This window comes from Apteryx mantelli, chromosome 8 (genome assembly GCF_036417845.1).
Source record: "Apteryx mantelli isolate bAptMan1 chromosome 8, bAptMan1.hap1, whole genome shotgun sequence".
Taxonomy (NCBI): domain Eukaryota; kingdom Metazoa; phylum Chordata; class Aves; order Apterygiformes; family Apterygidae; genus Apteryx; species Apteryx mantelli.
Genome location: NC_089985.1, coordinates 35,761,967 through 35,782,913, shown reverse-complemented (window position 1 = coordinate 35,782,913; position 20,947 = coordinate 35,761,967). Strand labels below are relative to the sequence as shown.

Below are 20,947 nucleotides of genomic sequence, written 5' to 3'. Positions count from 1 at the left end.
ACGACTTCTCTTCCAGGGCATGCAACAGAACGTATTCCCTTACCTTATGTGACTCTCCACATATATTTACAATAAGCATGAAACCAAAACTTGTACATGCATCTTTACTTCAAAGTTCACACCAGAAAAATCATACTGCTAAAACTGTATGTCACAGAAAGAGAAAGTAGAGCTTAGGAATTACCGTCAACTGTATTTAAAACAAACTGTGATTTTTAGAGAGTTATGTTATACTGAAACCAACCTCCTATTAAAAATATCTGGAAGGTATTCAAGTGACAGAAACAGAACAAAGAAACAGAAGTCACATATGACTGAAAGCAGAGATGACAGAAGTCACTGAAAATGAAGAAGTTGTATTAAAGATGAAACACTGCTGAAACGGACCTAATACAACTTTGTGTCAGATAAGCACAGCAGAGAAGACAAACTACTTGAAGCACATGGATAGCAGATCTATTTTATACATAAAGATACTTCAGATGGAACACAAAACTGTTTCTATCCCAGTGATTGCCCCTTGCATCTGTTCACATGGCAGATTTTTATCTAAGTGTTCAGTCATAGTACTGCCATTTAAAACAGTCAGTATAAAACCGGTCACTGTATTTTCTAATGGCAAAAGTGGCAGCCAACCTCAGAAGCTAACAGCTCAACAGTATTTTTAACAAGAGACTTGAAGCAGTAAACTAGAGAAAGAAGGAAGTATGTTGCAAAATGAGTGGAAATTCAGGTCTCTGTTCACATGGTCTGCAGAAATAAAGGCAGATAAAGATTAGATTTAAACTTACTATAAGTCCATCTGCGTGCTTCTCCTCATTATTTTGGTCCTTAAGGAAAAAATGTTAAAAATATCAACATATCAATCTTGCATGACTTATCAGTTCTGTGTTATGTGAGAACTATAACAGTAAGTTTCTCTCAGGAATGTTTACATTTTCAGCCATAAAATGTTAATGTTTCTCATCATGTGAAATAGCAGCTAGATTCAGAAGAAACAACTCTATACATCATCACCACATATCCGATGATTAGGGTGTTCTGAAGACCTGTCCACACAAATCTGAACAATTTTAAAAATATCCCTTCCACACTGTATAATGCTATTATGCCTTACAACGTAGGTTCCTGCTAAATAACTGAGAGTCCCCCAAAACATGGTCTGTAGTACCAGCAAGTCCCTAAATACTGAAACACATTAAGTTCTTTGTTTCTAAAGAGCAATGGTTAGCATCTAGGTCAAATTTCCAAAAGCACTTCTGGCTTTTGAAAGGCAGAAGTGCCTTTTGAAATTAAATGTTTTAAGCTCTACTAGATTTTAAAACCCCTTTATCTTATTAAGAGACTAGCTTTGGCCTATAGGCTTACGTGCAGAGCAGGCAATGCATGGAAAGAACGGTCATCGGGGGGAAATTACGCTAGCAACAGGCAAGTTAATGCCAATCTACAGTGAGCACAGGTTTAACCCTGTGGCAGCAACAGTGTTAAATTTTGTTAATCCACTCAGTCAAATCTCTTCATTTTTGCCAAGAAGTTCATATTAGCCAGCACATCTATCCATTGCTTTGGTCAGTGTAAAACATAAGACATCTGCAGAGTATTTCCCCAAATTTCCAGTTGTCAAAGTTATGAAGAAAAAGAGAATCAAGAAAAGAAAAAAGCTGTAAATAATATTGAAAATAAAGTTAGAACATACATATGTTTTGATACTTAAAATGGCTACAATATTACACTCTCCTTTAGCTTATACGTTTTGGCAACAGGCTGCCCAAATTTCATGTCTGCTAGTTGACATTTCTTAAGCAAGGCTTTCCATGACAAAAAGGGGGCACTAGGGACACTGAGGTCCATTGGGTTGCAAACTGACAAACAAAAGTGCCACCTGCGCCCAAAATATATTAACATTTTTTCCACACACAAAATTTCCATGTTATATTATCATCTCTTGTGTATAAGAAATAAGACAAGAGATTGCGATCCTGTCCCAGCAATGCAGAGCCAGCAACGCGTGTGGCATGTTGATGAGGTAAGGAAGGGAGAAGTGCCCCAAAGCTAGACAGGCAAAACCAACTGCAAGCGATGGGGTGAAAAAGGGAAGGCAAAGATCCAAAGCTAAGTATCTAAATAATAAAAGCTACTTCATAAAGTGTATGATATAGATTTCTGTTATAAGACTACAGTTTAGCAAACCACTGAGAGACCATTACATATATTTTACACGCAGAGATGATCAGCAAAACTGGACAACTTCAACTGTCATTCACGCAAGCCAAATGCTTCACCTACCCATCCCACTTAGTTTATTTTGATTGCTTTTCAGTAAGATGTATTTGTAAAAGCACTGTATTATATCATATACCTACTGAGTTGGTATTTACTTCATTATTCATTATTAAATTATTCATATTCCTATTATTCATGATTGTACAAGGCGGGCTGTTATAACTCCACAGAGCAGTTCAACTTGACGCACAATAAGAAACCAGCTTGCCTCAATATATCAAAATCATCCAAATAATAAATGTCTACATATTTGAAACCGAAATACTTTCCAAATATTTAAAAAAAGGATGCCATTTTTCAAGGTATGCAAACAATCAGCAGGTAACTATGAAGTGTGTCTCCTAACAGGAAAGGCACTGTAGAAGTACAGGTGGGAGGGGTATTGATAAAATGGTTTAATTTTAGCAGAGGAAGTCATCAGCCATACTTGCCTTATAGCTTTGGGAAAACTTCTAGACTCTTAGAAGATTATATACTGGAGAACTCAACAGAAAGCTACCAGTCAGCCTCGAGAAAATTTACATATATAACGTTTTACATATATGCAACTGACAGAACTATACTCTTATTGCCTACAGCAGTAAGAAATCAGGATATCAATAAAGCTCATGGAAAGGAAAAAAGAAAATCAAAAATGCCACGTTGTCAACAAGTGTATTTGCTTAAGAGAGAGAGGAGGAAGACAAAGCAGAAGAGAGGTTATTAAAATAGCAGGAAGATTTAAAGAGGATATTTTTCACTGTGCATGAATCAACTTCTTCCATTTACCGATTTAGTCCCCAAAAGGACCCCAACTCCATCTACCTTTATGCTTATATGCTACTTGGAGCAGCAGAGCCCTGAACCTGATCAAAAAATGGCCATATAACTGCCACTACAAGTTCAGTTTGTCTGTTGTCAATAAGCTATTTCCCAACTTTACAAAGATAAGCTTATCATCAGCACAAGACTGAACGATATTTGCCCTTGCCCCACTAAACTCACCCGTAGCACATTACAGAAATGGAATTCAAAAGTCAACTGCCCCAGAAAGCTAACTCAGCCACCTGTAACCGGCTTTGAGCAAGAATCTGAAAAGCAGACTATAATTCTGCTCTTTCAGCTTTGCTACTACACTGCAAAATTGAGCTAAAAAAAAAAAAAGCAAAATTTCACAGGAATTGAACCTCTGTGACAATTACAACAGTTACATACATTTATAAAGTAAGCAACCAAAAATGAGGCAGTTGCTGTATCGAGGTAGCTGTTGGAGAAACAACGTGTAACAAGCAAGTTACATGTCTGCATAAGAAAACTAGGGTACTATCATCTAATCTATAACCGACTCTCCCAAATCCACCAAATAACGACATGCAACCTGCTGGAATCACGCTACTAATGCAATTCTAAATATACCTAGTACCAAATGAAAGCAAATGATTAAGTACTGACACTACCAAAGGCTCCACGACATTACTCTTCCGCTAGTGCTACACTGTACAGAGTATTAGTACTGCAACTGAGACCCACTGCGCCTTTACTTCTCTCCCTCTCTCTCCCTCCATTCCCCACCAACAAATTGTGTCCCCTAGAGCAAGGCCAGCAACACCAGCAAGAGGGACCGCTGCAGCCTGCAGTCCTGAGCGGAGACACACTGACATGTTCTTGAAACCCCCTTGCCCATCCTAGCTACAAAGTGAGCAAGAGAAAAGGAGTTAGGCCATGACTGGGAGGTCCCAGCACCCAGGAGAAGAGGAGAAAAGACAACAGGCCAACCTCCTGCTGCAGCTTCCCATGCAGATGAAACTCCCTAAGGACACTTGGGAGATTTCATTTTAGCATTGAGTATTGCTGCAACACTTAGTGATTTTACAAGGCTTTTCTGCTATCGCTGCTTTGAAGGATTCAGATGGTATCACTGCACGCTATACACAGGTTGTTCTGGCTCTAGATGCATGTGGCACAAAACTATTTCAATGTACCCTGCTACTTGTAAAATACTGTTGCTGCATAACATGTTAACTAATGCATCTTGTCCTCAGAATTTATCTATCTTTATTAACTAAAAATGTGAACATTTAATTTTCACAAAGATGCACTGATCCCTTTACTGAATGAGTTTTGCATCCAGAGGAACCCAACCCTGCAAGGTTCTAAGTACTTCAACTTTCACGGGCCTCAAAATTCTGTAAAATGTATTGGGCATCTAGAAATGAAGACAAACAGCAGCATTATATTTGAAAGCTCCTAAAAAAAGTTAATCCAGAGTACAGGGAAAAAAAAACTGAAGTGCCTATGCCTATTTCTGAATAAATTAGAATGTGTTATGATTAAAATCAGTTGTAAATTCTGAAAATGGTATAAGTTAGTTTCTTTGCAGAAAAACATCTTCCTTAACTTTGCTCCTGACATATAAATAAGCAGCTCATAGTTAACATATGCTACATACCACATATGAAAACCGGTAAGAACAGAATTTGAAAAAAAATCCAATAAGCAAATCTCACTACCTTTAACAAGATAACAAAACCTTTAAGTGCTGTGAAAGTCTCTAAGTGTATTACCCAAATTGTATTCTCAAATAACATAATTCCTATTTCAAGAAATTCCATCATCATGAACCCGAGACCTATTAAAAGCCTTGTCAAATCACAGTTTAGATTATTAACATCATAATTTTCCCTTTTACTGTTTATGTTAGTCACATTCTTAAATGAAGCAGAAAGACTAGTTAGTTTCATTGAATTTTTGTTGTTACCCTTACGTTTGTAGAAAGCTCTGATTTAGTCTAATTGAAAAGCAAATTTTTGAGTTAAACATTCTTTTGCAGAGTTTGCTTTTCCTACAAATTGCTGGTGAACTTTAAAAGAATTTCTTTTTGCATGCTGAGCTTTTTGGAACATCAGTTTCCTGAAAAGCAACCCTCAGGTCAGTAAAAATTGCCCTGCAACGCAAATATAAAGACCAAAAGAAGAGCAGATGTTTTAGAAGCAGATTCAAAACAGCACCAGTCCTGGCCAGTCAGGGACCTAGGAGTATCACTGCAGCTTGTGAAGAAGCAGTTGAATGCTTTGGAAGCAATGCTACTGGTATAGCTATTACAATGGGCCACAGCAGCTATTGTGATTTTATCATTTATAGTAGGTAACGTATGAATAACCTGACAACGTTTTTTTAAACCAGTCAATGAAATATACATTATCTTATTCAAAAACCTGAAAATAAATATCAAAAACTTCTTCCCAGGTAGGAAGTCTGACCTGCTGAATGCAGGGACGCTAGTACTTTAAAAAGACATTTGCAATGGCAACATAGGAACAATACAGCACCAACTTTAGCTCAAACTTTATGACTGTCAAACGTGTTTTAATCTTTATTATTTGTAGGAAGCTGAGAGATGTTTTTGTGTAAGGATTCTTCTTCCCCCTCTTACAATAAATTACTTATCTTCATATCTTAGAAGTTTTACAAATTACAAAACGAATTAGGTTATATTGACTATAGCCAGTATGTTTAGAAATATTTCCTTATTAAAACCCATCAAACAAAAGCAAAAAGCTGAATAAAGTAATTGAAGTTTTGGCTGTGAACATGATTGTCTGCTGTGGAACTCAGTATTTCTGAAAAGTCATTAAAATAGTAGTATAAGTTAACCTACACCAATTTGTTTTAATACATTCTGGAACATATGTGATCGAGTACACTCTTAGATTTCAAGTGTCAGAGGAAAAAATGAGTTTTCACACAGATTAATGCCATATAATTAAAGTTCAAAATTGTTTACAGTGTACTTACTTTAGCAATCTGTAGCAACACAATGCAGTGTTTTATTGATTCTACCATACTCTAGAAAAACAAAAAACAGAAAAAAAAAACAAAATCAGCATCTTATATTTTATATTTACAGGTATCTTAATAGTTACATACAATATTAAGTGAAATACTGGGTAAGAATTAAATGGACACTCACTTCTGTAAACCCTTATTTTCCCCTCCTCTTTTTTTGCCAAAGACAAAAGCATAGCTGTAGAAAATTGAAGTAGCCAAAAGTCACGTACAAGACATCAAGGTGAAATGCAAGCCAACTTTAAACTCTCAGAGAGCTGTAAGCAGGTCAGTTCTGAGCAAGTAGCACACCTACTGCATTTATGCAGCACTGCTTTTTTTTAGTTTTAATAAAGATATCCCCTGGTTTAAACACTTGACAAATTCTCTGTGTAAGCTGAAGATAAGGGAGAGGGGTGAAGGAAAGCAAGTGAAGTTAATTAAGATGAAAGCAATGGAAGTTCTAGAGAAGAGTAAAAAATGCTAGTTCTGATACTTAACATATCATGAAATACAGTAAAAGGAGAACAGCAGAGAGCACCATGAAAGAGCTGGACATGTGAAGCAAAAAGGAGAGAAATAGGACATGAAACAAGAGCACTGGGAAACATTAACATCAGCCTATCAAAAGATGCAGGATGACAAGACTGGGAAGCAAGGACAGAAAACGATGAAAAGAGCAAGAAAGTTTTGACAGGGTTTAAAAAAAGACCAAAAAAGCAAGCAAACAAAATCTCCAAACAGCAATGACTAACAAATTAGCTAAAAGAGACCTAGAAAGGGCCTTAAAAGAGGCAAGACAAAGTTTATCTATAGAAGAGCAAGCAGTGCGCAAACCTGTGGGTAAATGGTGGGTGGAAGGAAGGGGAAACTAGGGAGGGACAGGTTTTGATACTGGCGTAGGAATCGGAGGAAATTTAACATTATTAACTACTGAAACGCTGGTTTATAGTCAGCTCTCCAACATCCTCATAACACTATAACTTTATCCAGGGTAACATTATCCAGGGTGTGTTATCAATAATCCCACGGGGTCATCTTGTGTCTTGACCATTTTAACTAGCAAACAAGCACCCTGCCAGACACAAACTGTTTCCACGGAGAATCGGCTGATACGTTTCTGCACCACATTTCCAGGACACCAGTGGCTCCACACAATTATCTTGGGCCCCACTGGTCCCATTACATTCAGGCTGGACAAAACTAACCAGGACAGAGACACAGCCATCGCCCATCACAACATCCTGGGCAGAGCAGCCAAGGTCTCGCCTGGCTTGTGTTTAACCAGCACTAATAAGCTCAGCCAAATCTCGGCAGACTCTTGGAGAGGTCTGTGCCTGTAGCACACTTCAAGAGAAGTGCAAGAAGGACATGGACACGCTGGAGCGAGTCCAGTGAAAGGTCACAAAGATGATTGCGAGACCAGAGCATCTGTCATACAAGGAGAGGCTGAGAGCACTGGGACTGGTTAGCCTGGAAAGGAAAAGGCTCAGGGGGGATTTTATCAGTGCGTATAAATATCTGGTGGGAGGGTATAAAGAAGATGGAGCCAGATTCTTCTCAGTGGTATCCAGTGACAGGACAAGTGGCAATGGGCACAAACTGAAATACAGGAAATACCATTTAAACATAAGAAAAAACTTTTTTTACTGTGAGGTGGCTGAACACTGAACAGGTTGCCCAAAGAGGCTGTGGAGTCTCCAATCTTAGAAATATTCACCACCCAACTGGACATGGTCCTGCTCTGGTTGATCCTGCTTTGAGAAGGGGGGTTGGACTAGACGATATCTAGAGGGCCCATCCAGCTCAACCATTCTATGATTTTATGATCCTAAGCAGCCAGACTTAAATCTGAACGTGGCACCAGAGCCAGGCTGCTTCTTTGCTGGCACAGTACTGGACTTCTGATATGGACTCCCAGAAACCAAAACACTCATCAGGATAATGCACAGATGGTACTGCTGCTCTGCAGAAGCCAGCTTTGGTCTGATGTGACAGCAGCTAGAAAAAATAAAAAAATCCAAGTCCAGTGGGCCCCAAGCTGACCCTGTACTACGCTCAGTAGCCATGTCGTCCAGAGACTCTTCCCATGATTCAGGGTAATCCATTCAGCATTAGCTCAAATAACGAGCAGGTGAGGAGGGCGGGAAGGTGAGGAGAGCAGAGGAAGATGACAGGTAAATCAATGCTATGATAAGAGTTTAGAAGCACTCAAGAAATAGAAAAAAGATTCCATAAAAGACTCAACATGAGATAAAGTGAAAAGGAAAAAAAAAAATCAGAAATAATACTGTGATGAAAAAATTTAACTGGAAAGAAGAATATTGATTTATCAAAACTCAGAGAAAATTAATTCAAGGCAAAGTGGTCACTTTCCATCATACATACAGCAACAGGACATCCCTACCACTTATCACAAGTAAAGAAATATCAAGAAAGAATCAGAAAAGGTCTGGAACAGACAAGTCACTTTGAACTGCGTGAGCCTAGCTGATGAGAAGGCTGCTGAGCATGTACAAAGTTATTTAGCAACAAATATAAGAGGAAAACGTGAGGTGGGAAGCAGACCCATTTCCAATAAAATAAAGGAAGAACATGAAATGCATCTTAATAATTACAAAGTAAGTGTCTGAAAAATTGTTGGGGTGAAGGGATAGAACAAGCAGAACAGAACGACAGAAAGGAACCTTCCTGAAGCTGAGAATCAGCTCTCCTCACTGCAGGCAACCACATCGCATTAGAAGTTTTAAAAGGTCTGAAGGGAGAGAAGAGAGTTTTCCATGCTAACAAAGTTAAGAATAGGGCCGTATCATCTGCCTCTTCTAACGAGCAGATCTGTGATAAGAAATGTTGTCTTATCAGATGTTTCTGCTGGAAAATGTGGATTTATCAAAAGGTAAATGTTTCTCTCAAGAGAACCTCTTTTTGAGGGGAAAAAAAAAGATTAAAAAGAACATTTGAAGAAAATTTGATTTTTTTAGTTTCAAATTTATGTTCAGCAAAGCTGAACCTTCCCAAAAAAGTTTCAAATAAAGTTGACATCTCACCAAAACATGAAACTGATCACAACCGTTCTCCCACGGAACTAGTTTGAAATTAAAAAAAAATTTTGTTTTTTGCTCCATTGATCCAACATTAAAACAAAATTGAAACTTCTTCATCCTTAATGAAAACAAACAAACAAAAAAACATCCCATTCTTGTATGGCTTTAAAGAAAAAGTTTCCACTCTTTTGTAATAACCTTTAAAAACATTCACAAGAAAATGAGGTGATTTTTCAGAATCCATATATAACAGGTATAAAAATTAAAGAAACTTACACTGGTTGTTTCTTTGAGACTTTCAATTTTCTGCAAAGAAAATTCCAAATAATATGGTTAAAGAAAGAATTTCAAGCCTCTAGTTTTACTTAAATACTGTTCTACAAACACCCTGTTTCATTTTAAATTGGGAGGGGGTAGAAGAAAGCAAGCAACATGAAAAAGACTATTTCTGTAAGTAGACATATAGAGTTTTTATTCTGTAATGGACAAGACAGAAATCAAACTGATGATTATAGCTTAAAGGTGACAAGGTTAGGACTTTCTGAGCATGACATATTTACCCATCTAGGTCCACACTTCAATTTTGCTTAACATTAACAGCAACAAAAATGGATTTCACTATAAAGATTCCCTCTAACCTCAGTTTGTATCTTTACGTAGTGTACTGAACGATGGTACATTCCAGTAGCTAATATTACTTGAAAGTACCATCATTCAAGTATAATAGTTCCCATAATTTGGGAAGTCCAATTAAAAAAAAAAAAGTGGAAAATAACAGTGCACATATTTCTTGTTCTAAGTCTCCAGTAAAAGTGCATCTGGAAATCTGCCTATTTAAAAATTTTATCTAGAAACACTCGTTCATAAAGATTTCCTGCATGGAATTCAACTTTAGGCATGGAAAAGGCATCTGCATGCCTTTTTACACATAAGCATGAGCTATCTAAGGAGCATATGCATCCTGTTGATGTCCTTGCGTCTATCTGCCGAGGGCAAAATTATTAAATTGGACTCAGCACTGAACCACTACTAATTCAATTACAGAACCTCTCTGTTTTGATTAATAGGAATGTCTCATGGGACTTCAATCATAGTCTTTAGGATTCCTGAAGAACCAAAACGTGTAAAGTAACTTTTGTCCCCAGGCAGCATTGCAAGCACAGATTCTACACTGTAAGAGAGTAACATGTACCTATACATCTACAGGAACAAAGCCTCAGCTGATGTGGATAAAAATGTAGAGATGGCTTTTCAGCTAATGCCTGGGGAAAATCTGTCCATTAAATTTTGTTTTACCATTCCTAAGGAAATTATATATTTTCTTCAATCTGTGCTTAACTGGCAAGAGGTGGCAAATGGCACCTAGCCTCTTCCACTGGAAAGACTGGACGGATCTAGGAAACGGTTTCTGAGGGTTACTATATTATAAAGTAAAGCATATTTATTTCTGCTGCAAGCAGAGAAATATGCCAACAGCTATACATTCCTACTTTTTTTTTTCTTATTTTCATGTCTCTACCACACTTCAAGACCAAACTTTATCAACATGTATTGAAAAAAAGCATTTTAAATATAATGACAACAATTCAGTGAAATCCTGAGCCTTTTAGCACCAAATAGAATAGGCAATGTACCCAAACATACAGATCTTGTCAGCTGGAAGACTGAACAGCTGAAACGAATCATTCGGTCTGAAGGTTTTACAGCCAACTGTAAGCGGTCATAAGCAGTTTTGATTATTTTTCCAACATGCTACAGCGTAATTATGCACCAAATAGATTAGTATCTCATTCCCTTCATTGATAAAATCTTTGTTGAAAATCTGGAAGTGGTGACATGCCCTATAATGTAATTTGGTAGTACTGTTTCCCCTCCTACCCAATTGTGAATTTCAAAAAACTGACAGATTAATCAATACCTTGTTATCCTTACAGCTAGGCAGAGACAAAAAGGTAATTTGTCTGAGATCACACAGAAAATCTGAGGTAGAGTAAATCTCAGGCCATCTGGTTACCAAGACCCATACACAAATTACAAAATTGCATTTTTTTCTTCAGGCATTTTAACAGTTTATTGTGATCAGGCCAACTTAAGCAGTAACACACAATATGCACCAAACCATTTTTTTCCCACATCTGTGCTCTTTGGCTAACTTGAAAGAGCACAGCATAGAAAATTTTCTCTTTTTCACACGTATACAAAATTAAGAGAACAGTGCAGGCAAGTCAGACCCAGACCCTGTGAGGACCTACCTAAAAAGCACCAGCCCTGTCCCTTATGGCTAAGCAAATGAACTAACTCTGCTTGTCCTAGTTTGACCTTCTAATTAAAGTGCACTGGACAGAATGTAAAGAAAATGACAGATTTGCTTTGTTTCTAGGGTTATCTATTTTATCCACAACATGTGTACTTTGTAACTTCATTTGTAAGACTCTGCAAAACATTGATATGGAAGTCCAGGGTTTCATAAGCAATAATTCTAGAGCTGTGAAGGAAGCAGCCGTAAAATAAAGTTCATGAACTCTCCCCTATGAGATTTTATATAAACATACTATAGACATGACACTGGGGAGAGGAAAAACAAGTGGAGGATCACAAGCAACAAAACCACTCCAAATTAGCTGGCTTACAGAAGTGCTTGGTTTGGGGGAGAAGTTGGGAGAAGGCTTGCACCTCTTCTCATTGATTGTATAAGAACTCCACTGCTATGCATACACACTGCTACAATCCTTCTAGCTTTATTCTTTTGCTCTTTTGCGTTTAAACTTTTCTTCTTCTATTTAGACACAGCTGCTATCAAGCTATTGACACAGAAAAATTATTAATATATTTGCAAAAAGTTTTACTAAAGTAAAAAAATAGATCTTCTATAAAATACAAGTTGTAAATAAAATCGTAAAGAGGCAAAATAGGAGGTGTGTTAAAGATTAAAAAAAAACCATGAGCCAATAAAAATACAATCAATGAATATCACTTACTACCTAAAAGTTACCAGAATTTTCTCTCTTCAAGATCCCTACTCTGACTTTGAAAATTGGTGAAGACAAAAATTTTAATACGGTAATGTTCCCAGTTTTAGGTAATGAGTACGTGTATTTTCAAACTAAACATCAATTTCCTGCTGACTTGCACTATCTTCTGCATCGCCGTCTCCCTCGGTATCTGTACCGATGTGTGGAGGAACACCTCTGTTTCAAACTGACTTAGGGCTGAAGAACGCAGACGCATCCAACACCCAATCCAACCAAACTGCAGGTTGACACTGACACTATTTACTTGCTGCTTGTTACACTTCTGTGGCATCTCATTTTTCAGGAAGCCACTGATGACCCAACAGAAAGCTAATTTTATTTCATAGATTAGAATTTTTGCCTCATTCAACAATCATGTGGCTACAAAGAGTTGTATCAGCTTGTCCAAAAGGGAGGCAGGAGGGGCACGGGGAGGCAGCTGGCCCGTAAGCAGAATCAGTAACAACCTGAAGCTCTCTCCTCTGCCTAGGGCTTACTTCACAAGAAGCACTGTGGGCCAGAGCTCGTGCAGGCAACTGCTACGCTTTCGCCCAAAAGCTTGTCAAGAAATGTCAGCTGCATTCCGGCCTGCCCAATATACACTTCTTCACTGTCCTGATACTTTTAAATGCTTACAGCTTCATTTTCCCAAGATCTCTGTGGTCAAGATAGTTTCATGAAACTAAACAGAAATGCGTAAGTTTAGCTCTCACCAATAACACTGCTGACACGAAGAAAATAAGGTCCTATTTTGTCTTCACCTGGAAATGCCAGTACCCTCAGATTACGCACCTTTCCTCTACTTCCCACATAATCAGATGTATACGTTTTACTCTATCAGTAGCTTCCACAAAGCTGGTAGCACTGCTAGTTATAGTATGTTTGCAAGGCAATATGATGCTACTACACAGTGCTAGTTGTAGTTCTGCCGGGAGTATCAGTATAACACAGGGACTTCGTGACATTCACAGTATTCCTCAAAGCCTGCACAATTCATCAGTTGTATATCTGCACTGTCTTCTTCCAAGTTCAAAAAATTTCCGCGCCTCAGAAATAAAATATCCAAAAGACCTTGCAGTATCTTGGAACACCTATACCCTAGGCCATTATTTTTAAAAGACAAAAAAATTCTGAAACATAAACAGCTTGTTTAATTCTCTGTACACTTACAAAAACAACAGGTCAGGTTTTAAATGCCTGGCCATAAGCAGTTGCAGAAAACAGCATGCAGCTATTTGAGAAGCACACACTGCTCAGATAACCAAGTCTTGCTTCACCAGAAAGTATCCTGCAGGTTAGACTCAGCCCACAGCCTGATAACTGAACCATATTTACATAAACAGGAAAATTGCTAAATATGCTACCAAACCTCTTAGCTACTTTAATCCAGGGATAGACATGATCAAAAAGAGTGATCTGCAAGGGTTTTTTTGTTTTTAAATAAAGAATAAATGGAATCTATAGTAAATTGCAATACTCATCAACCAGAGGAAGCTGACCTCTTCTAAACTGGCCTCTTCCTTTTCCTATAAAGTCAGTCTGTCTGTTCTGTAGATACCTTGCAGAGATGAAGAAAGAAATCATATAACCTCTAACTTAGCACAATGTGTGAGAAATCTCAGGGATTAGAAGCACTGTAACATGAAAAAAAAATGTACTGCCTGATCTGCAAAATAGCATCTGGAGAGAGGGCAAAATTGAAGGACTATTCTTCCCAGTAAAAAGCACAGAAGGAAAAATACAGAAGGTCTTGCTCTTTCTAGTCAGTTGTCTACAGATTAAACATGCTTAAACGGAGAATGCCTGCACTTCAAAGTTATTTTAAAAACCTGTATACACAAAAAAAACAGAAAGACCATCACTTGTGAAGTCGTTTGGATGCCATAACACATCAGACGAGACGGATAACATATGCAAGGTCACAGCCATTATACAGAACTGCATAGGGAAGCAAATTTATCACAGAAAGCCATCAAACTGTTTTCAAAACTGAAAACAAACACCGAAGGAAAAACAGCTTGTTTTTCAGTAGCGAAAAGAAAAAACACTAGGATGAAATACACCACCACTTTATAATATTGAAATTACTACATTTACTTAAACAAAAGCACTCCTCTGTAATAAACACTTTATAAATTATACTTACATGTTAAATCTGTCCTCCACACCACACATTCATGTACAAAATTAGCATGCTAGTTTCTGCTAAACCCACAGCACCAAAAATATGTGCCAGCCTTTCTTAAACACAGCAACCGAACTTCGACCTCCAAACTTGCTTTTGAAATGGGATGGGAGGGGATACAAAAAAAAAATAGCCATCAGTTAAATGATTTACAATCTAGCTAAAAGGGTAATGCCCTCCAGATAGAAAACTACATTTTTGGGCACCCTCACCTAAAATAAATGAAATATATCATTCTCAGAGTTCCGACATGTACCATGTTAGACACAAAACTCTGCAGGATGCAGACCAATGAAGTGAAATGCATGTGTTTTTTGTTTTTAAGAATAGCTTTGCTAGTCCCACAAACACATCAAACATCCATCCTTGCTAAAGATGAAAAAAAGAGCAAATTTAAGTTAAAAATGCTTTAGACAATGGAATATCAAAGGAGCAATCATTTCCTATAAGCTGAAACTTTTAATGTTTCAAGAATGACACTCAACATTACTAAAGAATTAAGCTCACCTCCTACTTACTACACAAATTACACTGTTATCAGTTACTCAAGTTGTTTTAAGTGATTTTGACAACTTGAGAAATGTGAAAATAGATGAAGGATTTTAAATTTCTATAGTCTATAACAAATTGATGCACAAATCCATCAGATAAAGCAAAATAAGCAATATTTAAGATAAAATATACTTGCTTTTCTCTGTTCATCATCTTTGCAGTTCTGAAGTTTTTCATCAAACAGCTAAAAGAAAAAAATATATTTGTGAAAATACTAAAAATGCCATTTTTCCATATAATACCAGCCAGAAACACTGAAATTTCAAAACCAAAAGCATTTAACAAGTTTTTAAGGTATATGATCTTGGTATTATGACCCAAAGCAGTTATTACTTAATATTTCCTCACAGCATTTGTGATACCGTAACTCTGTAACTCAGTTCTCACACTACCCTATTCTGCAAGACACGGGATCTCAGCTCCTGAGGCTAGTCCCAGAACTCGGGCTGGCATGGTTTTGCCATGATTTGAACAAAAAGGTGAGGCTGAGTAATAAAAGTGACACTCCTCAGAACACCTCAAACTGCCTGTTTTTATTTCCACAAAGATCTTTAGGGCATGAAGTGTGCTTACTACAACCGCACCTTGATCCTTATCAACCCTCCTAGGTTCCCTCCTCATTTGTGTTAATATTAATTGCTGTAAGATTTATATGCACTTCTTAGGGAAGACACATAGTGATTTCACAGCATTACGTTCTATATATATCTATATCTATATATATAGATATATATTTTTTAATAAAAGTGGAATATGAGATGCAGCCAAAAACACTAAACAAATTCTTACTGACAAGATTGTCTATTTAATATAAGCCGAGCTGAAACAGATGCAGCTGCCTTTGAGAGCACTCAGACCTGCAGACAGAAATCATCATCAAGCACAAGCTGTTCAAGAAAGAAATATGATTAAAGGTAATACTCAGAAGTTCATCTCATCCATCCTTGCTCAGAAAAGATGCTGCACTTCTGAGCAGTGGAATGAGAGTACTTCACTCAACTGCCTGCCTAAAATCTAGTTACTTATGTAATTTTCCCTTGAGAGACGATTTCTGGTTCTAAAAAACACTGTAGTCTCTGTCCATTCTTAAATTCTCTCTTCTCTCATTATTAGTTCCTATACCTCCTCCCCACAGTTGCCCCGAAATAACAACAGAAGGCGTTCAGACTTAAATACCTTCCTTCAGCGAAGCGTGCTTCCCTTGCATGCTCCTACTAGATGGCCTGGGAGCAAGAGACAGAGCTGACTCCTGAATCAAGTCTCTGCAGTTTAGCTTTGAATTCTGTCTGCACCTTTTGGCCACCTCCATTTCTGTTTGTATGCTCTTCCCCGTCTCTCCCCAAAATGACGGATTTTTTGCTGAATATCCCACATGCAGTACTCGCCCAGTAGTATCAGCAAAAAAAGTCCAAACGGGCAGAATGGAAGCAATCTAAAGCACAATTTTAACCTGCTGAGTCATGGGGGAAAAGTGTCGTAGCCAGCAGAAAAAAATTTCTGTTTTTCCCAATAAGGTGGGTACTGTGAGATTACGACCTTATGATTCCTTGCCTCCCCACCTACTTTTAAAGTACATGTGCACAGTGGAAAAGAACTGTATTTCTGCAGAATTTCTACAGAATGCTTTTACTCAAGGACAAAGAACAGATATCTATCATTACTGCAACAAAGTCTCCAGCTATCTGCAACTGTAATTACACATTACATGACAAAATTTTCCCAAAATAAATTCTGAAACGCTATGAGCAAGACAATGACTTCATTATGTTTTAAAATTAAACTCATCTCTGCCAATTCCATAAAGTTATACATACAAGAGTGTATATTTCAGTTGTTACATACCATTCTATAAAATCTTTTTACAGTTATTCTGATTTTCTAATTCTATTTTAACAATCCCAAGATTCATTCTAAGAGAAACCAAGAATTGCATTTTCATCAAACTCATAACAACATTTAATTTTATTAGTTCCAGTGAGCATCTTTTTACTTCAGAAGTAATATCCTCAGGTAGGGAGAAAGAGAAAATTCTGACATCAGCAGACTCCATATATGAGAGGTATGTTTTCTCATGTTCATATTCCACTCAGCCAGCTGAGCTCTCTTTGCCTCCCACATTAACCAAAACATGTTCAGAGTGTAAAACATGACTTCCTCCCTCTGTTCAGCTACCTTTCAGCCAAGCCTCGAAATCCACACTGATGTGCAAACTCAGAGTACAGTCAATCAATACACCAGAGTTTGTTAACATACCTTCAGTTGATCTATCAAGATCTGTAAGTATGCATCAGCCTCGGTAAGTTTTTTATCAAAATCATGAACACTGGGAACAAATCCTGAATCCACACCCTAGTTATAAAAAAAAAAATAAAAATAAAAAAAGACAAGTCAAATATATAATTAGAGGTTTTGAAAAAAATGGTAACAAAAATACAGTTTTGCCTGCCAACTGGCTGATAAATGCTGTTTTGCCTCTCATCCTGCAATGTGTAAACACAGGCACACAGCTGAGCACATTTCTCTTCTACTTGCAGTTAAATAAGTAACAGTAAATTGCTACACATTTTCAGCAATGGGTCTAATCACCACACACCAGAGTATTTGATTATTTATAATTGAAAAATATAATTTTAAATAACAATAATTAAAGTTTCTTTGGAAAACATGAGGCAGAAGTCAGTATTGCTGCAGACTGTCTCATGATTCCATATTTTTACATTTCAATGAAAAACGACAAAACCATACCCAACTGTACGACAGCACTTTCCACACTTCAAGCAGAAACTTTGCTAATTGAAACACAGCTCAACTCATAGCTCCTTAGTGAAGGACTGGGCAAATTAATGCTAAGCCTCTTCTTAAAGATGGACTCACTTTCCAGTGGAACACTTTGAACAGATTACTTCATTGTCCCAGTTACTTTATACCTATAGTAATTTGCATCCTTTTCACTGCATTTGATTTCTTACATTTCATTGAATATATGCTAACAAGGACAGAAATACCACTGCCATGAGAATGATTACTTTAATGTTTTCTCACTTGCAAATTTGTTTTCCTTCATAACGTAAAATTCAAAGCACACACTTCTGCGTATAGTATGTTCCCCACATTTAAACTGAAAAACTGTGTGTTTAAAAAACTGAACAAACTCCTGTTGGTTTACCACATCTTTAAATACAAGAGAGAAAATGGAGAGGATTCATGAAATCGATTACTTCTGACTTCATGCACATACACTACATAGACATGTTTAAGGTTTATTTCAATAATACCTTTAATACACTGGAACTCAATACAAATATTAAAGCACTCCTGGCCTGAAAAACTCTGCAGTTCAAGTTAAATAAATAAGAAGAAACATAAGGGATAAAGAAGCAAACATCAGTTACAACAGAAACATAATCCTGAGACCTCACGGTAGTGTCAGAACTTTCCCACTAGCCTAAGTATTTTACCTATAATCACACTGATTTAAGGTAGGACCTCCTCACTTCAAACTCTTAAGACACCATCAAGTGTGCTGCTTTGACTGCTGAGCATCCCCAAAAGCCTGAATGGGAAAAGATCAACCAGTGGGAAAAAACATTTTGTACTGGAAGGACATGCAATCTATATTTGTAAAATTCCATGTTTTGATTATGCTAAAAAATTAAGAAAAAAAAGACACTAAAAGCATCCAATGTAACAATTTATCAAAAGAAACTAATGGACAGGATAGTTCTCACAACCAAGAAACTTTCAACATTCTAACTGGTCAAGTCAAAATTACACTAAAACTAAAGCTGAAACTATATAAGAACAGCATTAACTGCTGAAGAAGGCATTGCCTGTACAGCTTGCAGCCAACACTATCATTTCAGCAAAAGATCTAGCATGCTCAGTTAAAAATTTCTGGAGCTAAGGCTTCATACACAAAAACTGCATGAATCATACAGAAGATTTCTGATGAAGGTACTATACACAGAAGTATAGCTTATGGTGCAAGTTATCCGTTTGTTGCATCAAAATGCTAATTTTTATTTCAGTCATCAGTCTAAGACTACTAATATGTAACAATCCAGTACTTACAGCGGTGTCTTTAAAGACAAAAGGCCATTCTTAAATCCCAGCCTCTCAGCACTAAAGGAAAAGCTGATTAAAACATTAAGTGTTACAACTGAATAGACAGTCCACATAATTACAGAGTGAAATCCTTGTCCAAAAAAGTTCTATTAGAATGTTAAAATTCCAATCAACAGAAAGAGAAAACCATAAAAGTAAGTATAGGGTCAAGCTGACGTAAAACAAAAGTGAAATGCAAGTGAAATAATTTTGAAAAGAAACACAGGTACTTAAAGCTGTTGCATTTCACTAATTTGCTCTGGGTTTGTGTAAAGACGGCTTAGGTGGAATATGCTAACTAACTGAGTGAATTTACTAGTCTTTGTTCTACGAGATTAGGTTAATAACTGTAAACCTTCATAGAGTTTCAAAATTAAAAACCCAAAGACACCTGGAAAGTTAAAGTATCAAGACTAGCAATAGCACAGAAAAAAAACACTGTATAAATAGTAAATATGGAATAAATAGTAAACAAAACTAATCGATATTTCAAACCCAGGAGTAATTTAGAAACAGCAGGCATACAAGCAAAAGAGCAGGCTTTAGTGGCAAATTTTCATTTCTTCCTTATCTGGTTATTCAAAGACGCAGTAGGAAAAAAGCGACCCTCTTCTTCTCTCCTTGCCAGGTAGGACACAAGGTTTCAAAAGATTGAGTCAGCAGAGTAAGAGAATGATATTTTAAAAGTTAGTACTATTTTACACAGTTTAAAACAGCTTGTTAAACATGTAAACTAGGAAACCGCACACCTGAACTAGCAATCAAATTTTTATGAGAAACATTTATTATATGCTGTTGTCCTATTCATAAATTGACAAAAGAGATTGCCCGCAGATGGTAGAATCTCCATCCTCGGAGGCAGAGTTCAAAACTCAACTAGATATGACCCTGAATAACCTGGTAACTTAGAAGTTGGTCCCACCTCGAGAAGGGATTTGGACCAGATGACATCCAGAGATCCCTTCCAGTTTGCTATGCTATGATTCCACAAATAAGTATCTTCAAATTACAAAAAAGAAGAGGAATCTAGACTGTTCTAGATCTTCAGAAATACATTGAGTCCTACCGTCAGTACCAATTCAAAGTAATACAATCTGTTTTTCCACTGAATCACTAGATCTGTCAGTAAGTATACTTTATCTCTCCCCAATAACCAGCACTTTGTGCTCCATATATATAAGCTTTAAGGAACTGATAGTTGTATTACCAGATGCAATAGTTACAGAAGCAAGTAACTGATAAATCTTTTGGATTGCCCACCTCTCCCAAAAATACACTTGGTGTCTGACTCCTCCTGCAAAAAGCCCATGTTTGATAACCCATCTAGAGAAACGAGAAAAGGTAACTTAGCATTTCTTTCCCCCCCACACAACCATCCTATAGCTTCTGAGATTTTCCCTTCAGGACATATCACAAGCTTGAAGACTAGGCTTTATAGGACGCACGCCAGTCCTGATGTCTGTAAGTAGTAAGAGCACACCGGGCCCAGCAGCACACTGACCTACCAATTAGCAGTGTGATCCCCATGATACCCAATGGCATGATACGCAATAACTTGGACAGACCTTACATGCTAGTCTGAGTGAAAAATCTCAAGCTAGGAGCCTGGCAAAATTATTCCCTTCACACACATCCCTTTTTTTGTGTGTGTGTGTGTGTGGCTGGGGGGGGGGAAGGGGAGAGCAACAGCAAAATATGGAATAATTTAAAAACACATATTATGCGTCTTATTTCCACTACAGAACTACTAGCACTCAAGAAGTTTGTATCACCTATTTCCCTATCCTCCAGCCTAATTTAAACCAGTCCTTTCAAAACAGGATGGGATGAAAAGATCACATTATCCTTAGAAGAAGCATACCAGAAAATTTCTGATATATTTCTCAAATAAAAGCATTGCAATGAGGACCTCTGTGGAAAATGAACAGTAGTGAAGGCAGGGAAAAGAAGAAAAAGGCAGAGGC

At 37.2% G+C, this 20,947-nt stretch overlaps 1 protein-coding gene across 3 annotated transcripts in view; it reads right to left on the bottom strand.

The window, feature by feature from the left end:
• The window catches only part of OSBPL9 (oxysterol binding protein like 9), a 72,454-nt gene that overhangs the window by 15,323 nt on the left and 36,184 nt on the right, over positions 1-20,947 (bottom strand). For 2 of the 3 annotated variants that reach the window (XM_067301237.1, XM_067301239.1), the window contains 5 exons: positions 17,133-17,228; positions 15,016-15,063; positions 9,408-9,437; positions 6,058-6,108; positions 792-830 (listed from right to left, as the gene is read on the bottom strand). In XM_067301237.1, coding sequence (XP_067157338.1) covers positions 792-830; positions 6,058-6,108; positions 9,408-9,437; positions 15,016-15,063; positions 17,133-17,228 — 264 coding nt within the window. The remainder of the gene's footprint in view (positions 1-791; positions 831-6,057; positions 6,109-9,407; positions 9,438-15,015; positions 15,064-17,132; positions 17,229-20,947) is intronic. The other variant, XM_067301238.1, reaches the window with a different exon arrangement.